Source organism: Protopterus annectens, chromosome 14.part0 (genome assembly GCF_019279795.1).
Source record: "Protopterus annectens isolate FY-2018-M chromosome 14.part0, PAN1.0, whole genome shotgun sequence".
Classification (NCBI taxonomy): Eukaryota; Metazoa; Chordata; order Ceratodontiformes; family Protopteridae; genus Protopterus; species Protopterus annectens.
Genome location: NC_056748.1, coordinates 510,068,810 through 510,090,855, shown reverse-complemented (window position 1 = coordinate 510,090,855; position 22,046 = coordinate 510,068,810). Strand labels below are relative to the sequence as shown.

The window sequence follows — 22,046 nt, the reverse complement described above, 5'->3', positions numbered from 1 at the left end:
AAATGATGGCTGTATAGTATTCTATGTAGTGATTACCAGTAGGCTTTTGTTGGCAGAAAACATGTATCAGCTTAGGTGGCTATCTGTATAGCTCTGTAGACAGTAGTGGGAAAGGGTACAAGTCAGTAAGTGTATTGTAATAATGTTTGTCCATTAGGAGATGTCTTCCATTGCCAATGCAGTCCCTTTGTCACGGGCTGTGTACGTGTTACTTGCGATATATACAAGTGATAAAGGCCTGTATTATATCATAGTATTAGCGTTCATTCTTAGTAATCACGTTACTGTTGTTGATTTGTAGGTGTTCTCGGGTACTATGACAGACCAACCGAACGTAAGTTATCCTGGCATTATTGGCTCTTTGTATGGCACAGTGAAATCACAGAAAGGTTGCCCAATTCTTTGTATTGATGGTTATCAATACTACCTTGAAAAGAGTAACCCTGAGAAGAATTACTGGTGTTGCACTCAGAAGGCAAGGCAGAGGTGTAAGGGCCATTGTATAACGGAGAAGTGTACTGGTGAGGAGAGGCTACTGAAAAGCATTGGCCATTTTCATGCACCAGATGTGGTCAGGGTAGAGCAGACTAGGGTACGGGAAGCCATTAAAAGGCATGCTGAACAGACTCTGGAGGATCCATGTAGGATTGTGTCAGAGGTCCTGGCAACCACGTCCACTGACGTAGTAACCACCTTGAGTAATACTGATGCGCTGAAGTAGAGTGTGCTTAGGGTAAGGTGTAGGAACAGCAGGAATCCCAGAGTAGACTTAACAAGTCTGAAAGATTTAAGCCCGGAGATGATACCATTGAAGCAGGGACACGTCATCATTAAACACAGTGCACTCCGCAGTCATACCTATGATGTTGTGCTTCTCACTACAGAGGGTAATCTAGGCCTGCTTTGCAGTTCTGAGCACATTCTTGTTGATGGGACAGTTCCTATTAGCACCAGGGAGTATAAATAGGTATACTCTGTTCACTGCAGCTTGGATGGTTCCAGCAACAGCAAGGTAGTACCTGTAGTGTATGCCATCCTACCGTCCAAATGCGGGGAGTGCTATGATCAGTTCTGGGCAACCCTGATGGCATTATGTGGGGACTTCCATCTCAAGTTCCAGCCCGGGATGGTACTAAGTGACTTTGAGAAGGGAGCAGTGAACAGCATAATGAAGCATCTACCTAACAGTACAGCCAAGGGATGTTGGTTTCATCTGTGCCAAATTATCTGGAGGCAGATCCAGAAGCTTAACCTGACACAGGTGTATGGCACAGATACTCAATTTGCGCTGTTATGTAAGCAGATACCTGCACTCACTTTCATACACACGGAACATATTATGGACACTTTCACATCTATTGAGGAGGCGTTGGGGGAAAGGGGTACTCCTCTATGTGAGTTCTTCAAAAATAACTATTTTAGGGAGGCCAAGATGGTATGGCATGAGGGGTTCCACGTTAGAGAGACAACCTCCACTATTCAACGTCCCTTTTTGGAATCAGGCTGAGACATGTACTATGGGCTACCCTGGGAGCCAGAATGCAGTAGAAGGATGGCACCATAGGCTGAGGTCTCTATTGGGTAAAAAGGTACTGTACATCACAGATATGCTGCATGCCATTTGTTTGGAGCAAAACCATTTGGAGGATGTTAAACAGAAGCTTCTGTGTTGTGTGCCTGCATCTCCGAAGAAACGTAGGCTGTCTGACAAAGAACATATGATACAACGTCTGCAAAGTATGCAAAGTCTCTGGGACAGGAATCTATCCCTCCAGCATGTCCTGTTTATTGTGGTGACAAGGTTTAGGACCCTAGAGCGTGTAGCTTGGAGGGATTGGGATTTCTTTAGGTGTAGCATGTTCAACAGCTCTGGGTTTGGCATATCTTTATATGTTAGGCAGAGATCACCTCAGAGTAGGCGATATCCTACAGAGTAAAGCTGGAGTTTTTTGAGACAGTCAGTGTAGGGCATCTGTTTGAGGGCCAGTAGTTCTCTTTGTGAGGTACTTCTGTGGCCTTTCCAGCTGTTGCAGATGTCTTGTGAGGTAAATTCCAAAAGGGGCTTTGTACTTTATAATGGGTCTAATGAGTGTCGAGTAGAGGGGAACAATGACCTCTTTTTTCCTAGATGAGAACCCTTTTGTGATGAGGTGTGCCACGTAGAAAGATTTTCTGACTACTGTGGTGATGTGATTATCAAAGGAGAGACTACTGTCCACCTGGGTCCCCAGGTCTCTTATTACACCTTTGGCATTAAGTAGACTGCCACCTATGTGGTAGTTCATGGGTACAGAGTTTTTACCAAAGGGGATGACAATGCACTTTTTGGCATTGAACTTGAGGTCATGGCTCTGACACCAGGCATCTGTCTCAGTGAGGTTCTTCTGTAGGATGTCCACATCATATGGGGACTCAACTATGGCTCCTAGTTTGCAGTCATCTGCAAACTTTGTTACCCAAAAGCCTTCTGTGTTAGCTTGTACTTCAGAGAAGTAGATACCAAACAGGAGAGATCCCAGGACTGAACCCTGTGGCACTTCACTTGTCACTGGTTTGAAGTCAGATTTGGAGTCTGCAACTTTTACAGTGTGGGTTCTGTCAGTGAGCCAATTGACAACCCATCTTGTGATGTATGAGGTAAAATTCTGAACATTCTGCAAAAATCTGGACAGCTGAGACCTATGAAATTGACTGACTGACCACAAAAGGTTGACATATGAGATGGTCAATAAGTGTGAAATATCGACAATCCCTGGTGAGGGAATATTTCCTTTTCCCAAAGATTGTGCAATTTTGGACTTATTATTTAGTATATATAATTAGATGGGGGTGTGGGGCCATAGGGATGCTTCTCCCCCTGGAAAACAAGATGTTGCTTGCTGCATGTGCAAAGGTTCTATTTTACCACATGTGTGGTAATGTGTCACTGTTCGGTTTGCTGACCTTTTGTGGTCAATGTTTTGGAGGTCACTGTATGGGCTACTTGATTAAAGTGAGTAGACCCATATATATATATATATATATATATATATATATATATATATATATATATATATATATATATATATATATATATATATATATGTGTATATACATGCATATATATTTATAGTTTCCCTTTATAATCTCGAAATACTGAAATCTCGAATTTCAGTATCTTGAAACCATAAAGGCAAACACTCAAAATCCCAAAACCGCAAAACACAAAATCACGAACATTAACACACTATACACCACACAACACATACACCATCCTACCCACACTACAACAAATCAAACAACAAACATACACAAACACAATAACACAAATCAACACACCTACACTACATATAAGCAGGGGGCAAACCCTCCACACCACCCCTACTTATATATACTAACTCTGAGATCATACAAACAGAAAAAGACAGCAAACTCACACTCAGGCATTGTATAGACACACACACACACACACACACACACACACACACACGCACACACGCACACACACACACACACACACCCACACACACACATCCAACACTTACACACACATATTTTCACCTGCCTACCCTAACCCACACGTACAACTTACAAACACACTCACATACATCCAAACTCCCACCCAAAACCCTTACAAAACACTCACTTACCTTAAATCACACCTAAGTCCACACACTACACCAGACACCATCCACACAAAACACCGCACGTAACGTAGCGTAAAGCCATAACCACAAATTCAAGATATTCAAATTCATGATTATGCACTTACGCTATTTTACAAATTCACCTTTATGGTCTCCAGATACTGATATATATATATATATATATATATATATATATATATATATATATATATATATATGTTTATTTATTATTTATTTGTCCGTTTACCAGGAAAGTCTGACTGGGTAGTACCGATTTTCAGTAGAGGCCCGGGGAAAAAATGTCCATTTGCTTACATTGCATTATACTAAGTTCCAGTTACACACACTAGTAATATTTCTATTTACATTTATACACAAACAGTAGTTACATTTATACATTCTAAGATTTTACAGAGGTGGAAGTTACTAAAGAGAAAGCCGACATGTAATGTAGTAGATTGTACAGGCAGCAGTTATGTATTAAAATTGTTTTGCCATTTCAGTGAGAGATTGAGTGCATTCTGTTTAAGGAGAGTATTTGAAGAGTATACAAAGTCTCAACCTTGTGATGAGCATGTGCAGGGCCAAGATTGGTTAAGATGTTGTTTAAGCAGTGGTTTAAAATTACTGAGTTTGTCAGAGAGTTTTATTAGTGGTGGGATACTATTCCGGGGTTTAGCAATGTATTGGGAATAGAGAGTCTCCTACAACATTATTTGACTTATTTCTAAGTAATAAAAATTTGTTACTAGGGCGGAGGTGCCATACTGGACAGTAGGTTATTAATAAGTTATGTACTACAGGGCATTTTTCTCGATGATGTATAAGTTTGTGTGCTATAGTTAGCTGTGAATATGTTAGGAAGTTGTGTAGTTAAAGCTAGTTTAATTGTTTTAAGCTATGACAATGATGGGTCCTATGAGAAAGATTGGTGGCAATTTTAGCTATTTTTTGCAGCAGGAGGAAAGTTTCTTAGTTTGAGTATTGTTTAAGTTTGCTAGTATAGGAGCGGCATATAAGAGAGTTGGCAATAAGAAGGTGGTGTCTCGAGTTTTTCTTGTAGTATCTATAAGCGATCCACTGATCTTATAAAGGGAACCTAGTTTCTGATGTGTAGATTTAATGGGTCTATATTAGTACAGTGAAACAGCATTACAGTGAATGCCATTTTGCAGACACATATAGACTGAAATCCCACATCAGCAAAGGCTCAGGTCAGTGATTTTTTTCCATGGGGAAAAAATCGTTTGGCATGAGCCGTGACATTGCCATTTACCCCACTATATTGCAATCTCGGAGTTGGTATATTTAGTTAGCTGGGTGTGTGATAGGTACAATCCCCCACATTTGGGGGTGTGGGAAGTGAAGCCCACTACTTTGCAATGTATTAAGTGGTGTGTTGTGTTTTGTTGGTCTACGGATTTTTTTCCATGGGAAAAAAATAGGTGACCTGGGGTTTTGCTGTTGTGGGATTTCGGTCTAAATGTGTCGGCAAAACGTCATTCGCTGTAATGCCGTTTTGCTGATCTACTATAGACCCGATTTAATGATGTGCAGTATACGCTGGTCATATTTCTGATTGCCATCTATTATAACACTTAGAAGTTTACTATGGGTTACAGTTTCAACGACAGTATTATTTGCTGACATTATAGTAAAAAAAAATTGCTTTTGATTTTGGCAACTTTTTGAAGTAAAAAGCAGTAACATTTTTTGGGGGCTGGGTAGGAGGTTTGATTCTTTGAGCCATGTTTCTACAGAGGAGAAAGATTTTGGGTCATGTGTTGGTGCTTATTTATTGTTGAGGCTGCACATATTAATGTTAAGTCATCTGTACAATGAACTATACTAGCATGGTGAGTAGAGGTGTGGAGGTCATTAATAAATATATTAAATAGGAGATGACCCAGGAAAGAGCCCCGAGGGACACCTGTAGTAACTGGTTGAAAGGATGACTAGGTTTGTTGTCATTTAATGGCTTGTTGCCTTCCAGGTAGGTAACTAAGCAACCACAACAAGGAGTATTGTGAAAGTTCTATTAAGGAGAGTCAAATGAGCAGTTGCTGGTGCGAGCGAGACAGTAACAAATGCCTTTGACAAGTCTAAGAACATGTGGACATAAGCAAACCATTGTTTTCTATGTTGGCTTATTATATTGGTAAAATGTAGTAGAGCAGTAGTGGTGCTGTACTGGGGCTTAAAGCCATGTTGTGTTTCTGACAGCAGGCTATTTGAGGTTAGGTATTGCATCAGTTGCATATGGATACATTTCTCTAATATTTTGGAGACGGGGAAAGAATCACTATTGGTCTGTAGTTATTAAACTCTGTAGATGTGCGGCCTTTGTGCAGTGGTATGATGTAGGATTTTTTTCACAATGATGGGATGTACTTTTTAATATGGATACAGGGAAGGCTATGACTATTGCAGCTATTTTAGGTAGTCTGAGGGTAGTTGGACTACAGTTATTGAAGTAGTTTTTAGTTCAATTATCAAGGGTACTGGACTAAAACTGAAAAGCTGTGGTAGGTTTTGATTGGACAGGGGTAGAGAGAGGGGGATAGATACATTAGTGTCTAAAAGGCAGAATACTGATTATATGAAGTAGGAATGAAAATGTGTGGGGATAGAGTCTGTTGTATTGTCTGGTTTTGGAGAGGGAGAGGGGGTCTTGACAGGGTGGAGTAGTTTATTTAGTGATGACCAAAAGAGTTTTGGGTTGTTTTTACATTTGACTTGTAGGCTGCCATGGAACCTTTGCTTATACTGCTTGACATGAGTTATGCAAGGTTTCTAAGTTGTCCAAATTGCTGAAAGGCATTCTGAGTTATATTTTTTATGCCAATATTTCCAGGCCGTTTCCCTTTTTGTCATGATTTATATATATATATATATATATATATATATATATATATATATATATATATATATATACACACAGAGAGAGATGGGTGCATTATTTTATGTCAAAGCTGTCTTTCTTCAAAGGGTGGGAAAGCCAGTAGAGAGCTTTTAGAAATCAGCTTGTTGAACAGTACTGGCTTTCTCACACTAAGAATGGTATACAGTAGCAATTAGGGAATTTGCCCTTACCCCACTGTAGTGCGATCTAGGAGTTGGTATATATAATTAGTAGGGGATATGGGTGGTGCAGCCCTCCACATAGGGGTGTAGAGGGTCTTGTCCACTGGTAAGACATTGGTTTAGGTTTTTTTATCTTCGTGGATCAGTGTTTTTTTTGTTTCAAACTTTTTAGGTCAATGATTTACATTTTGAAGTTTACGCATGTTGATGAATTGTTAGGCTCCAATATCTATCTATCGATCTATCTATCTATGTGTATATATGTGTATATATATATATATATATATATATATATATATATATATATATATATATATATTATTCATGGCAACATATTCACCACATACTGTTGTGAAAACACAAGAAATAAAGGTGATTAATACAGTTTAAAGTGGGAGAAATCTTCAGGAACTGTTTTCTTTGAAACAGAGCCTGCATGCTTTTGGTTATGTTAATTAATGCAGCTGGTGTACGGATTTACACAGCTAAGCAGTGGTATGAATCATTCAGCTGCATAAAGTACTTACTGCAGCCATTTCCGGGGTAGAACACATATGCTTCTTCTCCAAAATGCTTTATTACATTTGTGCTACGCCATATAGACAGACTACCATGGTGCTGCATTTCTTCAGGGTAAACACTGTGGCAGACCTGTCTCTGCATCCAAAATGATTACTGTCATAGGTAAAGAGGGCTTACCATTGTGTTGTGTTCTGTTCTTGTGCCACTAGGTGGAGACAGAGGAAGGCAGAAGGCAGGAGATATAGTTCGTGAATGTGATAAGACTGGATGTTCCTGTTCCTGTTGGACTGATGTTTCTGTTCTGCTGTTGCTTTGAATGGTTGGATTAAAATCTTTAGTAATGAACTTGGGAGTCTTGTTTATCTGGACCTTCTGATAACTTAACACATTGGAGGTAACTTTACTGAATCCCAGGGCTAAGATGTTAATTCTAGGTTCATCGGTGTGTACTAGGTTAATGGCCCTGGAGCCTTTACAAGCCTAACTCATAGGATTACCCTGGCATCATGCCATCCGACCTTAGAGTTGCCAGTGCCTCTGTTGAGTAGAGCCACTGGAGTGATCCCCGGGGAGAATTTTCTGTTTCCTATCCACTCATCAAGATTTCTCTTGAAGAGGGCCAGTGAGGTGCTCTGTTTGACATGCATGGGAAGTCTATTCTATAGCATGGGCAGTCTCTGGGTTATGAACCTGTCCATCCAGCATATTCTATTGGTGGTGATGAGGTCTCTGGAGCATGTGGTGTGGAGGAGTTGGGATTTCTTTAGGTGTAACATTTCTAACATGGCTGGGTCAGACAAGGCTTTGTAAGTCAAGCAGAGATCGCCTCTTAATAGACGATATCAGACAGAGAAAAGCTGGATTTTTTGAGTCTGTCCATATAGGACAAGTGTTTAAGGCCTAGGATCCTCTTTCTGAGGTACTTTTGTAGCCTTTCCAGTTGTTGCAGGTGTCTAGTGAAGTACTTGATGATTGGCCTAATGAGGGAAGAGTAGAGGGAGACAATGACCTCTTTCTTCTGGATGCAAAACCTTAAGTAATGAGATGTGCCACGTAGAAAGACTTTCTGACCACAGTGGCAATGTGGTGGTTAAAAGAGAGGTTGCTGTCAACCTGTGCTCCCAGATCTCTTATAACGTTGTCTGTGTTCAGTGGACTACCATCAATGTGGTAATTCATGGGAACTGGGTTTTTCCCAAAGGGGATGACAACACATTTTTTGGTATTCAGCTTAAGGCCATGGTTCTGACAAGTCACTGGTCTCAGTGAGGCCTTTCTGTAGGATGTCAACATCACTTGGGGAGTTAATAATAGCTCCCAACTTGCAATTGTCTGCGGACTTTGTCAGCCAGAGTCGCTTTGTTTTGGCCTGGACTTCAGAGAAGTAGATACCAAACAGGAGAGGACTCTGGACCGAACCCTGTGTGACTCCACTTGTGACTGGTCTGCAGTCTGACTTGGAGTCAGCTACTTTCTCACTGTGGGTTCTGTCTGTGAGCCAGTTTGCAACTCAACTAGTGATATAGGGGTGCCATGCCTAGCTTAGTGAGTTTTTCTACGATTCCTGAGTGAGGAATTATATCAAAGGCCTTGGCCAGATCAAGGTAGGCTGTATGAACCACTTTGCTTCATCCACAGTTCTGGTGACTGACTCAAAGAAGTCGACCAGGTTGAGCAAGCATGATCTACCCTTCACAAAATCAAACTGTGTGGGATCCAGAGTTTGGAGATTCCCTATATCCTTGTTTATTAGGTACATGATGATGCATTCCATAGCTTTGCATATCAGACTTGTCAGGCTAATGGGGAGATAGTGCTCAGGGTCTGTAGTCACTTCTCCTTTGTGGAGAGGGATGACTGTAGCAGTGCACTATTTGGTAGGGACAAAGTCTGAGGTGAGGCCATGATTGAACAGGGCACACAGGTGAGGTGCCAGTTCACTCTGTAGTTCATGTAGAACACAGCCAGTGATATTGTCAGGTCCCATAGAAGCTGTATTTGTGGCCTTGGACAGTGCTGTGTTAACCTGAACAGCAGTAATACTGGGTGCCTGGCAATCTACTGGTATTGTGATTGGTCCTTTAAGGGGGGGAGAGGGGTAAAGTTGCCACTGAATCTGTTGGCCAGTATATTGGCAATATATGTTGGCTCGGTATAGGAGGTAGCACTGTGCAGTAACTCAGAGCAAATCTGGGCATTGCTGTGGAGATTCTTTTCATAACTATAGAAGGCCTTCTGGTTGCCTTTACTATATGCTGCAATTCTGCTTTCATACTAGCTTTAGAGGATTTAATGAGGGATCTCAACTTTTTGTTGAGGCTGATAAGGGAGTCTTTCCAGTCGTGGGACTTCACCTTATTCCGCTTCAGTTTCCTCCTTCTGTTGAAGAGCTTGTTTATGGCAGGGGACAATCAGATTGGCTTCCTTTTTTTGGAGGAGACTGTCTTGGTTCTACTGGGTATGGCAAGATCCATGCATTTGTGAATGTATTTGTATAGTGCATAGGTTCATGATTCAGCGGTCATGCAACTATTCTCCATTTGCATGGGTGCTGTGAAGTTAGCCACCTCTGTTTTTAGGAGCTCAAGATTAGCTTTGGAGAAGTTTTTCATGGTGGTAAACTTTGTGGGGGGTGGGATTGGGAGGGTGTGGAATTCCAAGGTGATTAGTTTGTGGTTTGATCTAACCAGGGAAGAGTTGACTATTGGTGTAGAGCAATGGTCGCTCATGTTAGTAATGACCAGGTCAAGGATGTTGCTACCTCTAGTGGTGGTAAGAACGAGCTGGTCCAGGGCACTGGAATTAATGAATTCCAGGAAACGTTGGGCAAGTGAACTGGTACAGGAGTAACTTTCCCAGTTAATGGAGGGGTAGTTGAAGTCGCCCAGTATGAGAGTGCTAGGTTGGACCCTAATATTTTCCAGGGTGCTTAGGAACATGGGTTGTGAGTCTTGGGACATGGTTGGGGACCTATAGCAGGCTACAACTTGAATCGCTGTCTTACCCAATGTTAGCTCCACCTGAAGTATCTCTGATGTGTTATGTTGGGCTACCAGTCTGGAGGGGTATGCATCCTTTATGAATATGGAAACACCACTGCCTTTGGAGCTTCGGTCCATGTTCTGGGACCGAAAGGTGTGGAATGAGTTATAGCCTGGTAGTGCAGGGGTGCTTTCTGCTGCCTTGAACCAAGTCTCTGTTACAGCACAAATGTCGATGTCCTCCATTTTAAGGAGTGCTTTGAGTGAGTGCATTCTGAGATTTAGACTCCTAGCGTTGAGCAGCATGACCCTCAGATTGCATCTGTTTGTAGCGGTTATGGTGGTAATTTGGTCTTTGGAACACCACCTAAAAAAGGCACTATAGGGGTCGCAAGAGCCTTGGCCAGTATCTGGAAGCCCAGGAGTGACAGATGCAGGCCATCTCTGGCAAAGCATTGAGGTCTGTCAATCATGTAAATCCAGGCAGACAGATACTGGATCCCCTTAGAATGACACAGAAACTTAGCCAATTGTTGAAATCAATCATTTTCTGCTTGTATTGTGGTATCATTCTGGGTGATAGTAGGATGCTGCTCAGGATTAGTGTCATACCCACCTGGGCTACATAATCCAAGAGCTTCTCCATGTCTCTTTTCATGTAGTCCAGGGCGGTACATCTCAGGTCATTCACACCCACATGTACAATGACAGAGTCATATTTGTACCTATTGTTGAGGGACTTAAGTGCATGTGTTATGTGTTGGATCCTGGCATCTGATAGGCAGTTGACTGTTACTTTCTCCTTATTCAACCTAGTGAGTGGGACATCAGTGTGCCTCACTATCGAGACAACTGTGACTAGTATGTTGGGCATGCTGTTTTGCCTTAGGGGCTTTGGTTGAGTGGCACACTGTTTAGAAGAGTTTTGTGTCTCGTGGTTAGTGCTGTGTTGTGGTAGTCGAGTGCGTTTATGCCTTGGAGGTCTCTGCTGTTGGGTAGATTTTTATTGAGAGCCTCTGCAAAGGTGGGTGTGTGGTTTGTGTTTTTATGTGAAGGCAGTGCTGGTGTGTGTTCTGGAGGGCTATATGTTCCATGTGGTGTAGTGCAAGTGTTGACCTTCTCCTCTTGACCAGCTACTCCAGTCTTGGCTGGAGAGTGCATGGCTTCCAATTTGGATATACAAGTGCATCTCTCAAAAGTCTGGGTGTTTGGAGGTAAGAGGAGATGGTTGTCAGTGTATATAAGGGAGTTGCTTCATTGCCTCAGGATGCCCAGGTTCACCAGGTTAAGAGGAGAAAGCACAGGGAACTGACCTTTAGACATGCCTGGAGGGGTTGGCATTAATAACAAGTACTGGAGCGGTTTCCTTGTAGAACATTTAGTGCAGGTAGCACTTTTATGTGTTACAATAATTGCTACAAGAAGTCTGGTAAACTGCTAGACTAATAAGCTAGTAAAAGTGCAAGAGAGGAGAGAACTAGCAGATCTCAGGGAAAAATTGAAGAGCAGACTTTGGCACCACTCAGAAGCTTACAAACGCTAAGCTTCTGAGCTATAATATAATATAAATATAAATCTGTTAGATACATACCTCTGAAATGTACAGAATTTCACAGACTATCCATATTGCTGCCTCTCGTTTTTTAAGTTTATAAGAGCAATACTTTGGCTAAGAATTTGAGAGGTATGGTCAATCAACAACACAAGCCATATTGGCTTTAATAAAACCTGATAATCAATCACAGATTTCAAATGTTTTGCACATTAGCAAGACAATGTGATTTGTAACTACATATCTTAAATTGAAGCAACTAAGTCAGCTGCTCTTGCAAGCCTAACATTCAATTGTTCCTTAGTGAGAGATTGGTATTAATAAAAATCAAAGGAATCAAAATAAGTGAAAAAGGCAGACTGATGTTGACATTCAAAACATTAGGAAATGACATTATTATCAGTGTAAGCCAATGAAGTTAGAGGATCATGGTAAATGATCACATCATCACACACCTTTCTCTGTCCCTGTAAAATGATATCATAGAGGCAGAGGCATTGTCTGCAAAAGACAATCATATAGCATGGTAGGACCTATAACTCCATTTTGGGGTATAACAAGCTAGAAAACAGTAATCATCATTTACAGTGATGCAAGGGAATTAGTAATGCAGAAAAGTTCAAGATGTTTCTTTTTTTTCAGCGTTTGGTTGTGGTTGTATTTTAAGTAAGATTATTAATGTTTAAAGCCAAATCATAACATGAAACTTGAGTGTTTTAACCTCCCAGGAGTCATAATATTATAAAATAATGTACAAATCATGAGTGCTTCATCGTTGTTATACAATGGATGATTTGTAATAATAACGGTATTTTTTCTTTGCATGATATAGAGACATGGATGCTATGAAAGTAGGAAATGTTTAATTTTGGAATACATTGTTTTCAGACTATACTTATATGTGCACAAACATTACACATTTAGTGAAGTGATGATCATCAGACTAAGCATATCTATCCATCAAAGTGCTTCAGAAGATGTTTTGTTGTCTAATGAACAGTGTAGATTAATGAAAAGAAACTGATTACATTGTAAGTGATCAGCTCAGCACTTTAAAGGACTGGGGCTTCTTTATGGTGGGTGACCTCTCCCAAGAAATACTGTGTGACTGAAGTCACATAAGATGAACCCTGCTATGGGATGTCTTGGAAAAAAGGCAAATTTTCTGACCAGAGTTTACTTGGGTAGCAAACAAACAAGAAAAAAAGCAGTTTGAAGGCACTTGTTAATGTTCTTTTCCCAAGAATGTAGCTTCATGTAGGTTAAAGACAGTGAAGAGCAACTGCATTTCCTACCAAATACTATGTACACCCATATTACTTTCTAGATATACATCAATGATCACTGTAACGTTGACAATGTTAATAGGTTGCACTCTGCAAAGATGTAGATTATTGACTATTACTGATTTTTAAATACTGGTGCTTTGATGTCAGATAAACTACGTAATGCTTGGACTGGTGTGGCTATTCCATATCATACACAACAGATTTGTAGAGCATGGAGTGAGTGCAATGATTACATTGCAATATCTCGAAAAAGACAAATCAGTTAAACTTGAGACCAGGTCTTATACAATAGATATAACAGATTTGTTTCTGCCTGCTGTCTGTGTTGGTAATGTGCCCTTGAGTTTTTCTAATATAACAGAATCTATTACACTGTCTTTGGAAGTGCTTTACAGCTTTGAAAGCAGGCAAAACCCTTAGCAATTTTTTTTAACTAGTAGTACGTGAAGCATATAAAGCTCCATACATTGTAAAGACTTATGATCTGGTCTCCAGTCATAACCCTTTATTATGTATTATCGACATGGATACCAAGATCTACCTCTCCAACTTTACTTTCAAGGTGAATATATTGGCATCCTTGTCTTGAACACATAATAAGCCGGTTATGATCAGAGACCCACTCATAATCATCTGTGTTAACAATACATTTTTGCTCCACTCATAACTATGGGCAAATCAGTACTGTTGTTCTTGAAATTTCCATGTTTTGACTGGATAGGGAGCTTCCTTCTGTAAGAGTCCTACACCTCTCTATCAGTAGATTCCCTGTTATTTTTTCCACCACACATCTGAAAGGAAATGGGCAGGATAAGCAGAAGCCATAATGTGGCATATGGTGCATTTTTCTTGTTAAGATCTGCCTCTTGCTGACATGATAGGCTATATTACTCACAGGTAGTATAATGGTACTGTAACAGAAATGTCCCCCACCTAAGTGGTGATGTCTCTTACTTTGCTCACATACATGCTGAATCAATGGGTCTTGTGAAGTAGCTCTGACTCAGTATACCACAATGCCTCCTGGAAAAGTGATGGTCAAGCAGTGCCACCTCATTTCTCTACCATCCATTCCAGTTCAAGTAGGTGTGCAAGCCTTTAATCAAACTCAAGCTGCTTGGGTCAAACACATGGATTTGTCCCTCTAAACCAAAAGAACTAAATACAGTACGGACATGAAACAAAAGTCATATTGGGAGAGTCAGCATATACTGTGATTTATAAAACATCTGTGTGGCTTGGGCAGACTATCTGGCTATGGAGGTGGGGATACTTAATCATTTGCAAATATATGTAAGTTGGCTGAAGTTTAAAGACCCTAAAGTCAATTAGATAAATTATTGAAATGAATAGACAAGTGCATTTGAATATTTCTTTTATTATGCTCACCTGTTGCACAGAACTTAAATAAGTAGTTTTGGAGCTCACCTGATTCTCTTTTTAAAGAGGGTGTCTCCACATATTAAATAGGGTAATGCCATGGAGGAGGCAGAGATGGAACCACGGTAAGAAAATCTGTTCTTTCAATATTGGCAGATATTTGTACTGTGCACGGCATGGACAGCTTTGTTAAAGTGTAAGTTACCTAAAAGTTTCAGTGTCAAAGTAGTCTGTAATTTGCCCATATACCAGTGAATATGAGCACTGCTATACCTAGACTCACCCTGAGTCTTTACTATACTGAAGCTATAGATTCTCATATAGAAATAACTGATGATGTCAGTATGGTATATTGAAGATTCCATTGGTTTTATACATTCTTTCCATTCCATTGGTTTTATTAATTCTTCGGATTCCATTGGTTTTATTCATTCTTTGGATTCCATTGGTTTTATGCATTTTTTGGATTCCACTGACTTTATTCATACTTTGGATTCCATTGGTTTTATTCATTCTTTGTATATTGAAGATTTATCCCATGGCTGGTGTGGTTTAATCATGAAGGTGAAGCCTGAGTGATTAAATAAAGCCAACCGTGGGCAAATCTTCAATACACCACACCACGGAGTCAGTTATTGCTATTACACAATGACATTATTTTACAAAAAAAAATTCTTACTTTTCTAAAATAATGTCTTTCTATAATGGCTCCATGTTTTCTCCAGTATCCTGGGGCTTTCCTGATGTACGCATGCGTATGGGACTTACAATCCCACACTTATGCAGTACATCAGTGCTGTGTAAAGGAAGCAATGGAGAAATTAAGATCTCCATTGCTTTTTTATTTTATTTATTTATTAAGAGAAAAGAAACTGGGAGACTTTTAATGTTTGGGAGAGACAAAAATAAAAGGATAATGATACATTTTTTTAGTTTTGCAGAACGTACCTGATTATCCGTTTATTTTTGTCTGTGCCATCTCCCTCATTCATTTGAGGTCTTCAGTTTTGTAAATTTATTTAAAAAAAGAAAGAAAAGCAACATTTTTATGGGATATACTTATGGAAAAGTCTGAGTGGCAGGACCTTTTTCCATTGGTATATTCTCAGATTTACAACGGGCACACTGGTTGGGCTGACCAATCAGTGTGCTCCTTTTTGAATATTACTGGCCAGTCATTGTATAATGTGCTACCCACCATCATTAAATTGGTAGTATATGCATGGTTTACAGATGCTAACCTTTCATGCCTACAGATTTCTCCAGTGTCTGCTGTATGTAGCCCAGGTACCTGTATTTCATCTCAGATGTGGGTTACAGCACACCACACTTACCTGATTGATTGACAGGCTTTGTAGTTTATCAGCTAGTAACAGTAGATCAGTTTTGGTGAAGTTTTTCATGGTCTGCAAAGCATAAATATAAGTGAATGTTAGTCTGTGTTGATGTATAGGGAACACAGTGTTTAAAATTTACTTTAGTTTAAGAATGTCAAATTACAATTTTGTTAAATCTGGAAAAAAACTTTTTAGCTAATAAGTTTTGTCTAATTCTGGCAACATTAAGCTTGAAGAAGATGACTGGAATGGCTCCCCCCCCCATTTCACCTTAGTTATATGTGCAAACCCTAACATTAACCCTGCCCCTGTCCCTAACCCTAACCCTAACATGTGTCTTAACTTTAAAAAAGCTCTTTCCATAACACTTCCACTGAACAAGACAACTTGGACACTCACCACACACACATACACATACACATACAGTGAATATGTCCCCTAACCTAACTATGACCCTAACTCTAAACACTCACAACTGTGCGTGAACACCCACACACACACACCCACACCCACACCCACACGTGCACGCACACTTAATTGAACCCCTTATCTAACCCTAACACACACACCTAATATACATTCCACAATGTAACATCTCTTTGGTAAACCAGACATTCAAACAAACAATTCTGCACCTCTAGGTGTTGACCAAGGCTATATATATATATATATATATATATATATATATATATATATATATATATATATATAGATATAGATATATATATATATATATATATATATATATATATATATATATATATATATATATATATATATATATAGTTTCACTTCATAATCTCGAATTGTTGAAATCTCAAATTTCAGCATTCCGAGACCATGAAGCTGAAAATTCAGAATGCCGAAAGTGCATAAGAGCGAATTTGAATATCTCAAATCCACGCGTATGCATTGCCGGTAAGTTATGTGAAGTGTTTGGCTGGTATGGTGTTTGGAATTGAAGGTGAGTGAGTGTATGTGTGTGTGTGTGTTTTTGTACATTGTATGTGTGGGTAAGGGTAAGGAGGTGTAAGTATGAGTGTGAGTGATGGATTTGTTGGTGTTTGTGTATTTGTGTGTGAGCGAGTGTAGAATGCCGTGGTATGATTTTTTTTTCATTATGTGCGATCTTGGAGTTGGTATATATAAGTAGAGGGTGTGTGGGGGGTGCATGGGGGCTTGCCCCCCCCCCTGCTTATGTGTAGTGTAGGGTTGTGTGGCTTGTGTGCTGTGGGTAGAATGGTGTGTGTATTATGTGGTGTATGGTGTATGTATGTTCGTGATTGTGGGTTTTGGGATTGTGAATGGTTCGGCTTCATAGTTTCAAAATGCTGAAATTCGAGATTTCAGCATTTCAAGATTATGAAGTGAAACTATATATATATGTGTGTGTGTGTGTGTGTGTGTGTGTGTGTGTGTGTGTGTGTGTGTGTGTGTGTGTGTATATATATATATATATATATATATATATATATATATATATATATATATATATATATATATAAACAAGCCTTGAAAAAGATTATAGTGTTCTACTAGGAAAGAATGGATTCATGTCAATAGACCAACAACTACTTGATTCAGTACCAACTGACTGAAAAAACATGTTTGAAACAACTTTCAGCAAAGTCTGGAGGTAAGGTATTTTTCCAGGGAGCAAACCCTCCTGAACCCCTCATACATCTACTATGAGGTCACACAACAGTGGAAAAAAAAAAGAAAAATCCACTGTCAGCAAAAGTTGTTCTGGACTTTTTTTGATCAACTGGCACTCACTCAAACTGTTGTTGATCCACTGGAATGTTCCTGAAAGAATGTATGCTTCTCTCCATATTTTCTAATATTTTTTTTAGTAAACTGCCTCTCCAGTCCAACTCTAGCATACCAGATTCAAATTCACTGATCAGGTACCAGTGGCTGACCAGCCAACAGAGATGCAGTACTGACTGTACCTAGCTAATGGGATGTCTATCAACAACCAGCAATATTGTGGAATGCCAATCACTTTGCCAGCTTTCCACCATACATAGATTCGAGGAGAATGCCTATCATGGAGTGGGCTCATCAAAAGGTTGCCATTAAGTAAGTAAGCTAGTAATGAGTGCATATAAACACCCTTCTTAAACCTATCTCTGCTTTGTATTAGAGAGCTGTGGCATCTGGATGGAAATAATTAGTGATATGAATGGATGAGTCATCTAGACTGTATGAGGTTATGCAACATCAGAAGAAAAAGCAAGCAAGCACGCCATACTGCAAAAAGTGGTTGATATTCCCAAATCTGAAAGGGAAAAGAAGCTGCTATGATGCAAAAAGGGATTAACATAAAAACCTGAAAATAGCCAACCAAGTCTGCCTATGATGCTGTTGATCCAAGACTGACTAGTGTTCCAGGAAGCTGGAGGGCTGGCTGGGATTGGGTTAGATTTGAGCAGCTGATGGCAGCTGACCTATGTTAGGGAGGGATTTTGTCTGGCACTGTGCTGTTCTTTAGAGGAAGCAGGAGACAAGTTTCAGTGTCTCACAAGTGCATACGTGCACTGAAAGGAAAGAAGACAGTGCATGATGAGCGGAAATGCCCAGGTACTTATGCTTACATCACTGCATTCCCTTCCTTCAGGGGAATTACAGGCCATAAATCTCTGAGGTTAGGTGTGGATGTCACTGGGTCAGAATGTCTTGATTTTCTCTCAGTCCTCTAGAAGGGTAGATAATTTGCTCTACCAATTGCGTTTCCAGGTTTTCATCCCCATTCTAGTCAGTCTAGAAGGAATGGTGGGTAAGGAGAGACATCGAACATTAACTGATGGCCAAGAGGAGCAAATATTTAATAACAAAATAAAAAATATAAAAATAAATAAAACTTGAAAACAAAGAAGTGGGTAATAATAAAGAGTCTACAATGGAGTCAAATCCTAGCTGCTGGTGTGTGCTTGCATTTACCTGGGATAGAACCTAAGGAGGAACTGATGCGTCTTTGCATCTAAAAACAGAGTAAGAAAATATAGGCATAATCATTGAGATGATCATTCAGAAAAAGCACAAAACTAGCAACGCTTAAATTGTGCACTAACAATTAAAAGGTTTGGAATACGAGAACTCTAGGAAACATGAGAAGTGAAACAATCAGAGGGCTAATTAAAAGAGGAAAGTTGCCACAAATGGAGATGCTGGTAGAAGCTCAAGTAGATGGGAACAGCTGAAACTTACAGTGTGTAATGGAAAAGCTACATAATGCCTGTAATAGGGTATGCTTACAAAGGAGGGGTGCAGGAGGAATAATTATAAATGGTGTATGTATAGTCTTATTAACACTAGGTATAATCAGTTATTTAACCCCCACCCCAATTAGAAAACACACACTTTTGCTCTCACTTAACCAGACATTACTTCTGTGTTGTCCCTGAAAAGGAAGTGTATATCCAGTGGGCCTATATAATCAACAAATATATATATATATATATATATATATATATATGTGTGTGTGTGTGTGTGTGTGTGTGTGTGTGTGTAGGTATAAAATAAACATTTATTAATTAGAGTAGAACATTGCTCCAAGTGGACCATTTTTGGGTTCAGCTGCCAGGGGTTATAACCACTCATATAACAATAATAGTCGATGCATACATACAAGAGAATGTGTTGACGGGAGCAATGAGTTAAACAGCACACTTCACATGTACAGCTAAATGACCATACATAGCATGATTCCACACAATCAATCTTATAGTTACAATATGTACAACTGTAGGGGATATACAGAATAGTGAGCAGGACTGAGAACAGTGGGGAATGCAGATCTAGTGGCAGTCAAAGTGTAAGCCAAGAGGGGTATACTTGAAGGATTTATGTTGAATAATCATCAGTACTTTCTATGAATGCCAATAATGTAAACATAATCACTGAAAAACACTTTCAGTAATAAACATACCAGTTATTTGGACCCTTGTACCCCAACTTATAGCTATATATTTATATCTATCGCTAAAGATAGACATACAGATAGAAATAGATATACATATCACCAACTCCTGTATGCATAAGCGGAAAGTCAGTGATTGCTAAAAGTGTTTTTCACCAATTTTGATTCACATTATCAGCATTCACAAAACTGGCAGTCATACACCTGTCAGGTTTCCCAAATGCAAAGCCTGCAGAATGATGAATAGTAAATAATGAAGATGCAGTGAAGATGGAGTCCAGTGAGGAATTACACATGGATATAGACTAATGTGAAATTGAAGGAGAATGAGAGAGTAAATATAAAGGAAGTTACGTGAACTAGGCTCTAATTAGTTACACACTCACATGGAAACATATATGTACCCCTTCTGTCAGACCAATACAAATCAAGATGTATTATTTTGACATTTACAAATGTTGCATGAATTGTCCGGTTAGATATATGTCTTAGTTCTGGTACTGTTTATTTTTATACAGAGCAAAACAACTGAAACATTGAGAGTACTATAGATTGAAACATAAATGACATTTGAGCAATCTAACATCTGCCTTAGCAAAGGACATGGCATAACAAAAAGGGGTCACCTGTTGTGAAAGAGTGGTCAGATTGAGTCGGTCAATTCCCGAATTCACAAAGTCGGACAGAATTTTCTTGCCATCATCTTTCAGCAGTACGATGTTTGAAATGTTGATATTGGCATTGTCAAACTGCGATGTGATGTCAGACATGTACTATACAATAAACAATAACGAGAAGGTTAGCCAGAATACTGAAGAGTTACTTGTCAAGAGCATTCCTCATTACTATACTAACACAGTAACTCTACAAATGTGTAAGGCAACAGACATTTACTACTACTTTTACATGGTATCTACTTACTTATTTGCACTTTATTGACTGGGCTAGACCCACTAGGCCAATTTCTTCTTTTAAGAGTAGAGACCCAAGGTGGCTCATAGGGTCATAGATGAGTACTAGACTAATTGCCCTTATGGGCAATTTTAAGCCTAATCAATTACCCAATGTGAAAATCAGACCCTGCAATTGGTGTATGCAAGGTAAATATCTTAACCATTATGCTAACCTCCAACCCATACTATTTATTGGAATACAACTTCCTGTAACATTATAAAACAGAGAGTACTGAAATAGATATGAGAGTATGAGATCTTTCAGTTGATGGGTGTAACGGATATACACTGTCAGGTATACACACACACACATACACACACACACACATACACACACACACACATTGCTTGCAATTTAACAGTTTGCTGAACACTGATCTAGGATCATACCTTTCTGCCACACTTTTTTCTTAAATGAGGACTATGATCCTAATTTTCCAGTCTAGAGATATTGTACCCACCTTCCACAAAATCTTCAAAATGTGTGTTAACCACAATGACATAACAAAATCCTGCACTTCCAACATTTCTGAACAGCTCTCATCAACTCCAACAGCCTTACACATCAGAACTAATTCTACAGTACAATATCCGCATCAACAAAAATATTTCCAGACCCACCAGTTGATTTTGCCATTGCCTTCTCTGAGGATGGCATATCCACTGGATTCAGGAGGTGTTCTAAGTGTTTATTTCACCTCCCAAAAAATGTCCCCATCTGAAGTAAACATTTCTCCATGGACTCCACCCTTGCTGAGAAAAGCCTGAACAATGCCCCTCAATGAGTCACTGTAAGATTTGTCAGAACATACTTAATGCATTCTACAATTGACTCTACATGACATCACTACACTTTTCTTATACCTTTACTTTAACAACTACCTCAGCTGTTGTCTTTCTGGAATGTCAGTACCTCTAGCATATATCCAGATACCCTCCCACTAGCATTGTATGGAAAACCTCCTTTTTTAATGTTAAGGCTGTCCTCACTGCTGAAGATCACCAGCATGTTAAAGCGTTGCCAGCATAACAAATAATGACTCCTTTTTGGCCACAGCTTCCTGCTGTTTGCTTGGCTACTGAGGGCTTGAACAGGATTCATTCAGACTCTTCATTTGTAACCTCACTAGCTATATTTGAGAAGCTTTCCTGAAAGTGGGACCTGAACTCATCTCACACAAAAGCATCGGCTAGGTGTTCACACCTTCACTATATACCTGGGTTTCTTGGGTCTGTTCACTTTGTTACCCTAGTCATGTGACTCAAAGTCATCACCAAGGGGTGACCAGCTGACACTCAAAGCCTCGTTTCATCTGGTTGACAAAAACATACAACCTTAGGTTTTAATGGCACATCTTCCCCCAAGGTGCTCTGATACCAAGTACCTCTATAAGAAGCCT

General features: G+C 39.6%; 1 protein-coding gene across 1 annotated transcript in view; it reads right to left on the bottom strand.

The window, feature by feature from the left end:
- LOC122788694 (prominin-1-A-like) overlaps positions 1-22,046 on the bottom strand; it is an 899,670-nt gene that overhangs the window by 45,164 nt on the left and 832,460 nt on the right. The window contains exons 16-17 of the mRNA XM_044055589.1: positions 20,320-20,466; positions 15,769-15,840 (exon numbers count right to left, since the gene is read on the bottom strand). Coding sequence (XP_043911524.1) covers positions 15,769-15,840; positions 20,320-20,466 — 219 coding nt within the window. The remainder of the gene's footprint in view (positions 1-15,768; positions 15,841-20,319; positions 20,467-22,046) is intronic.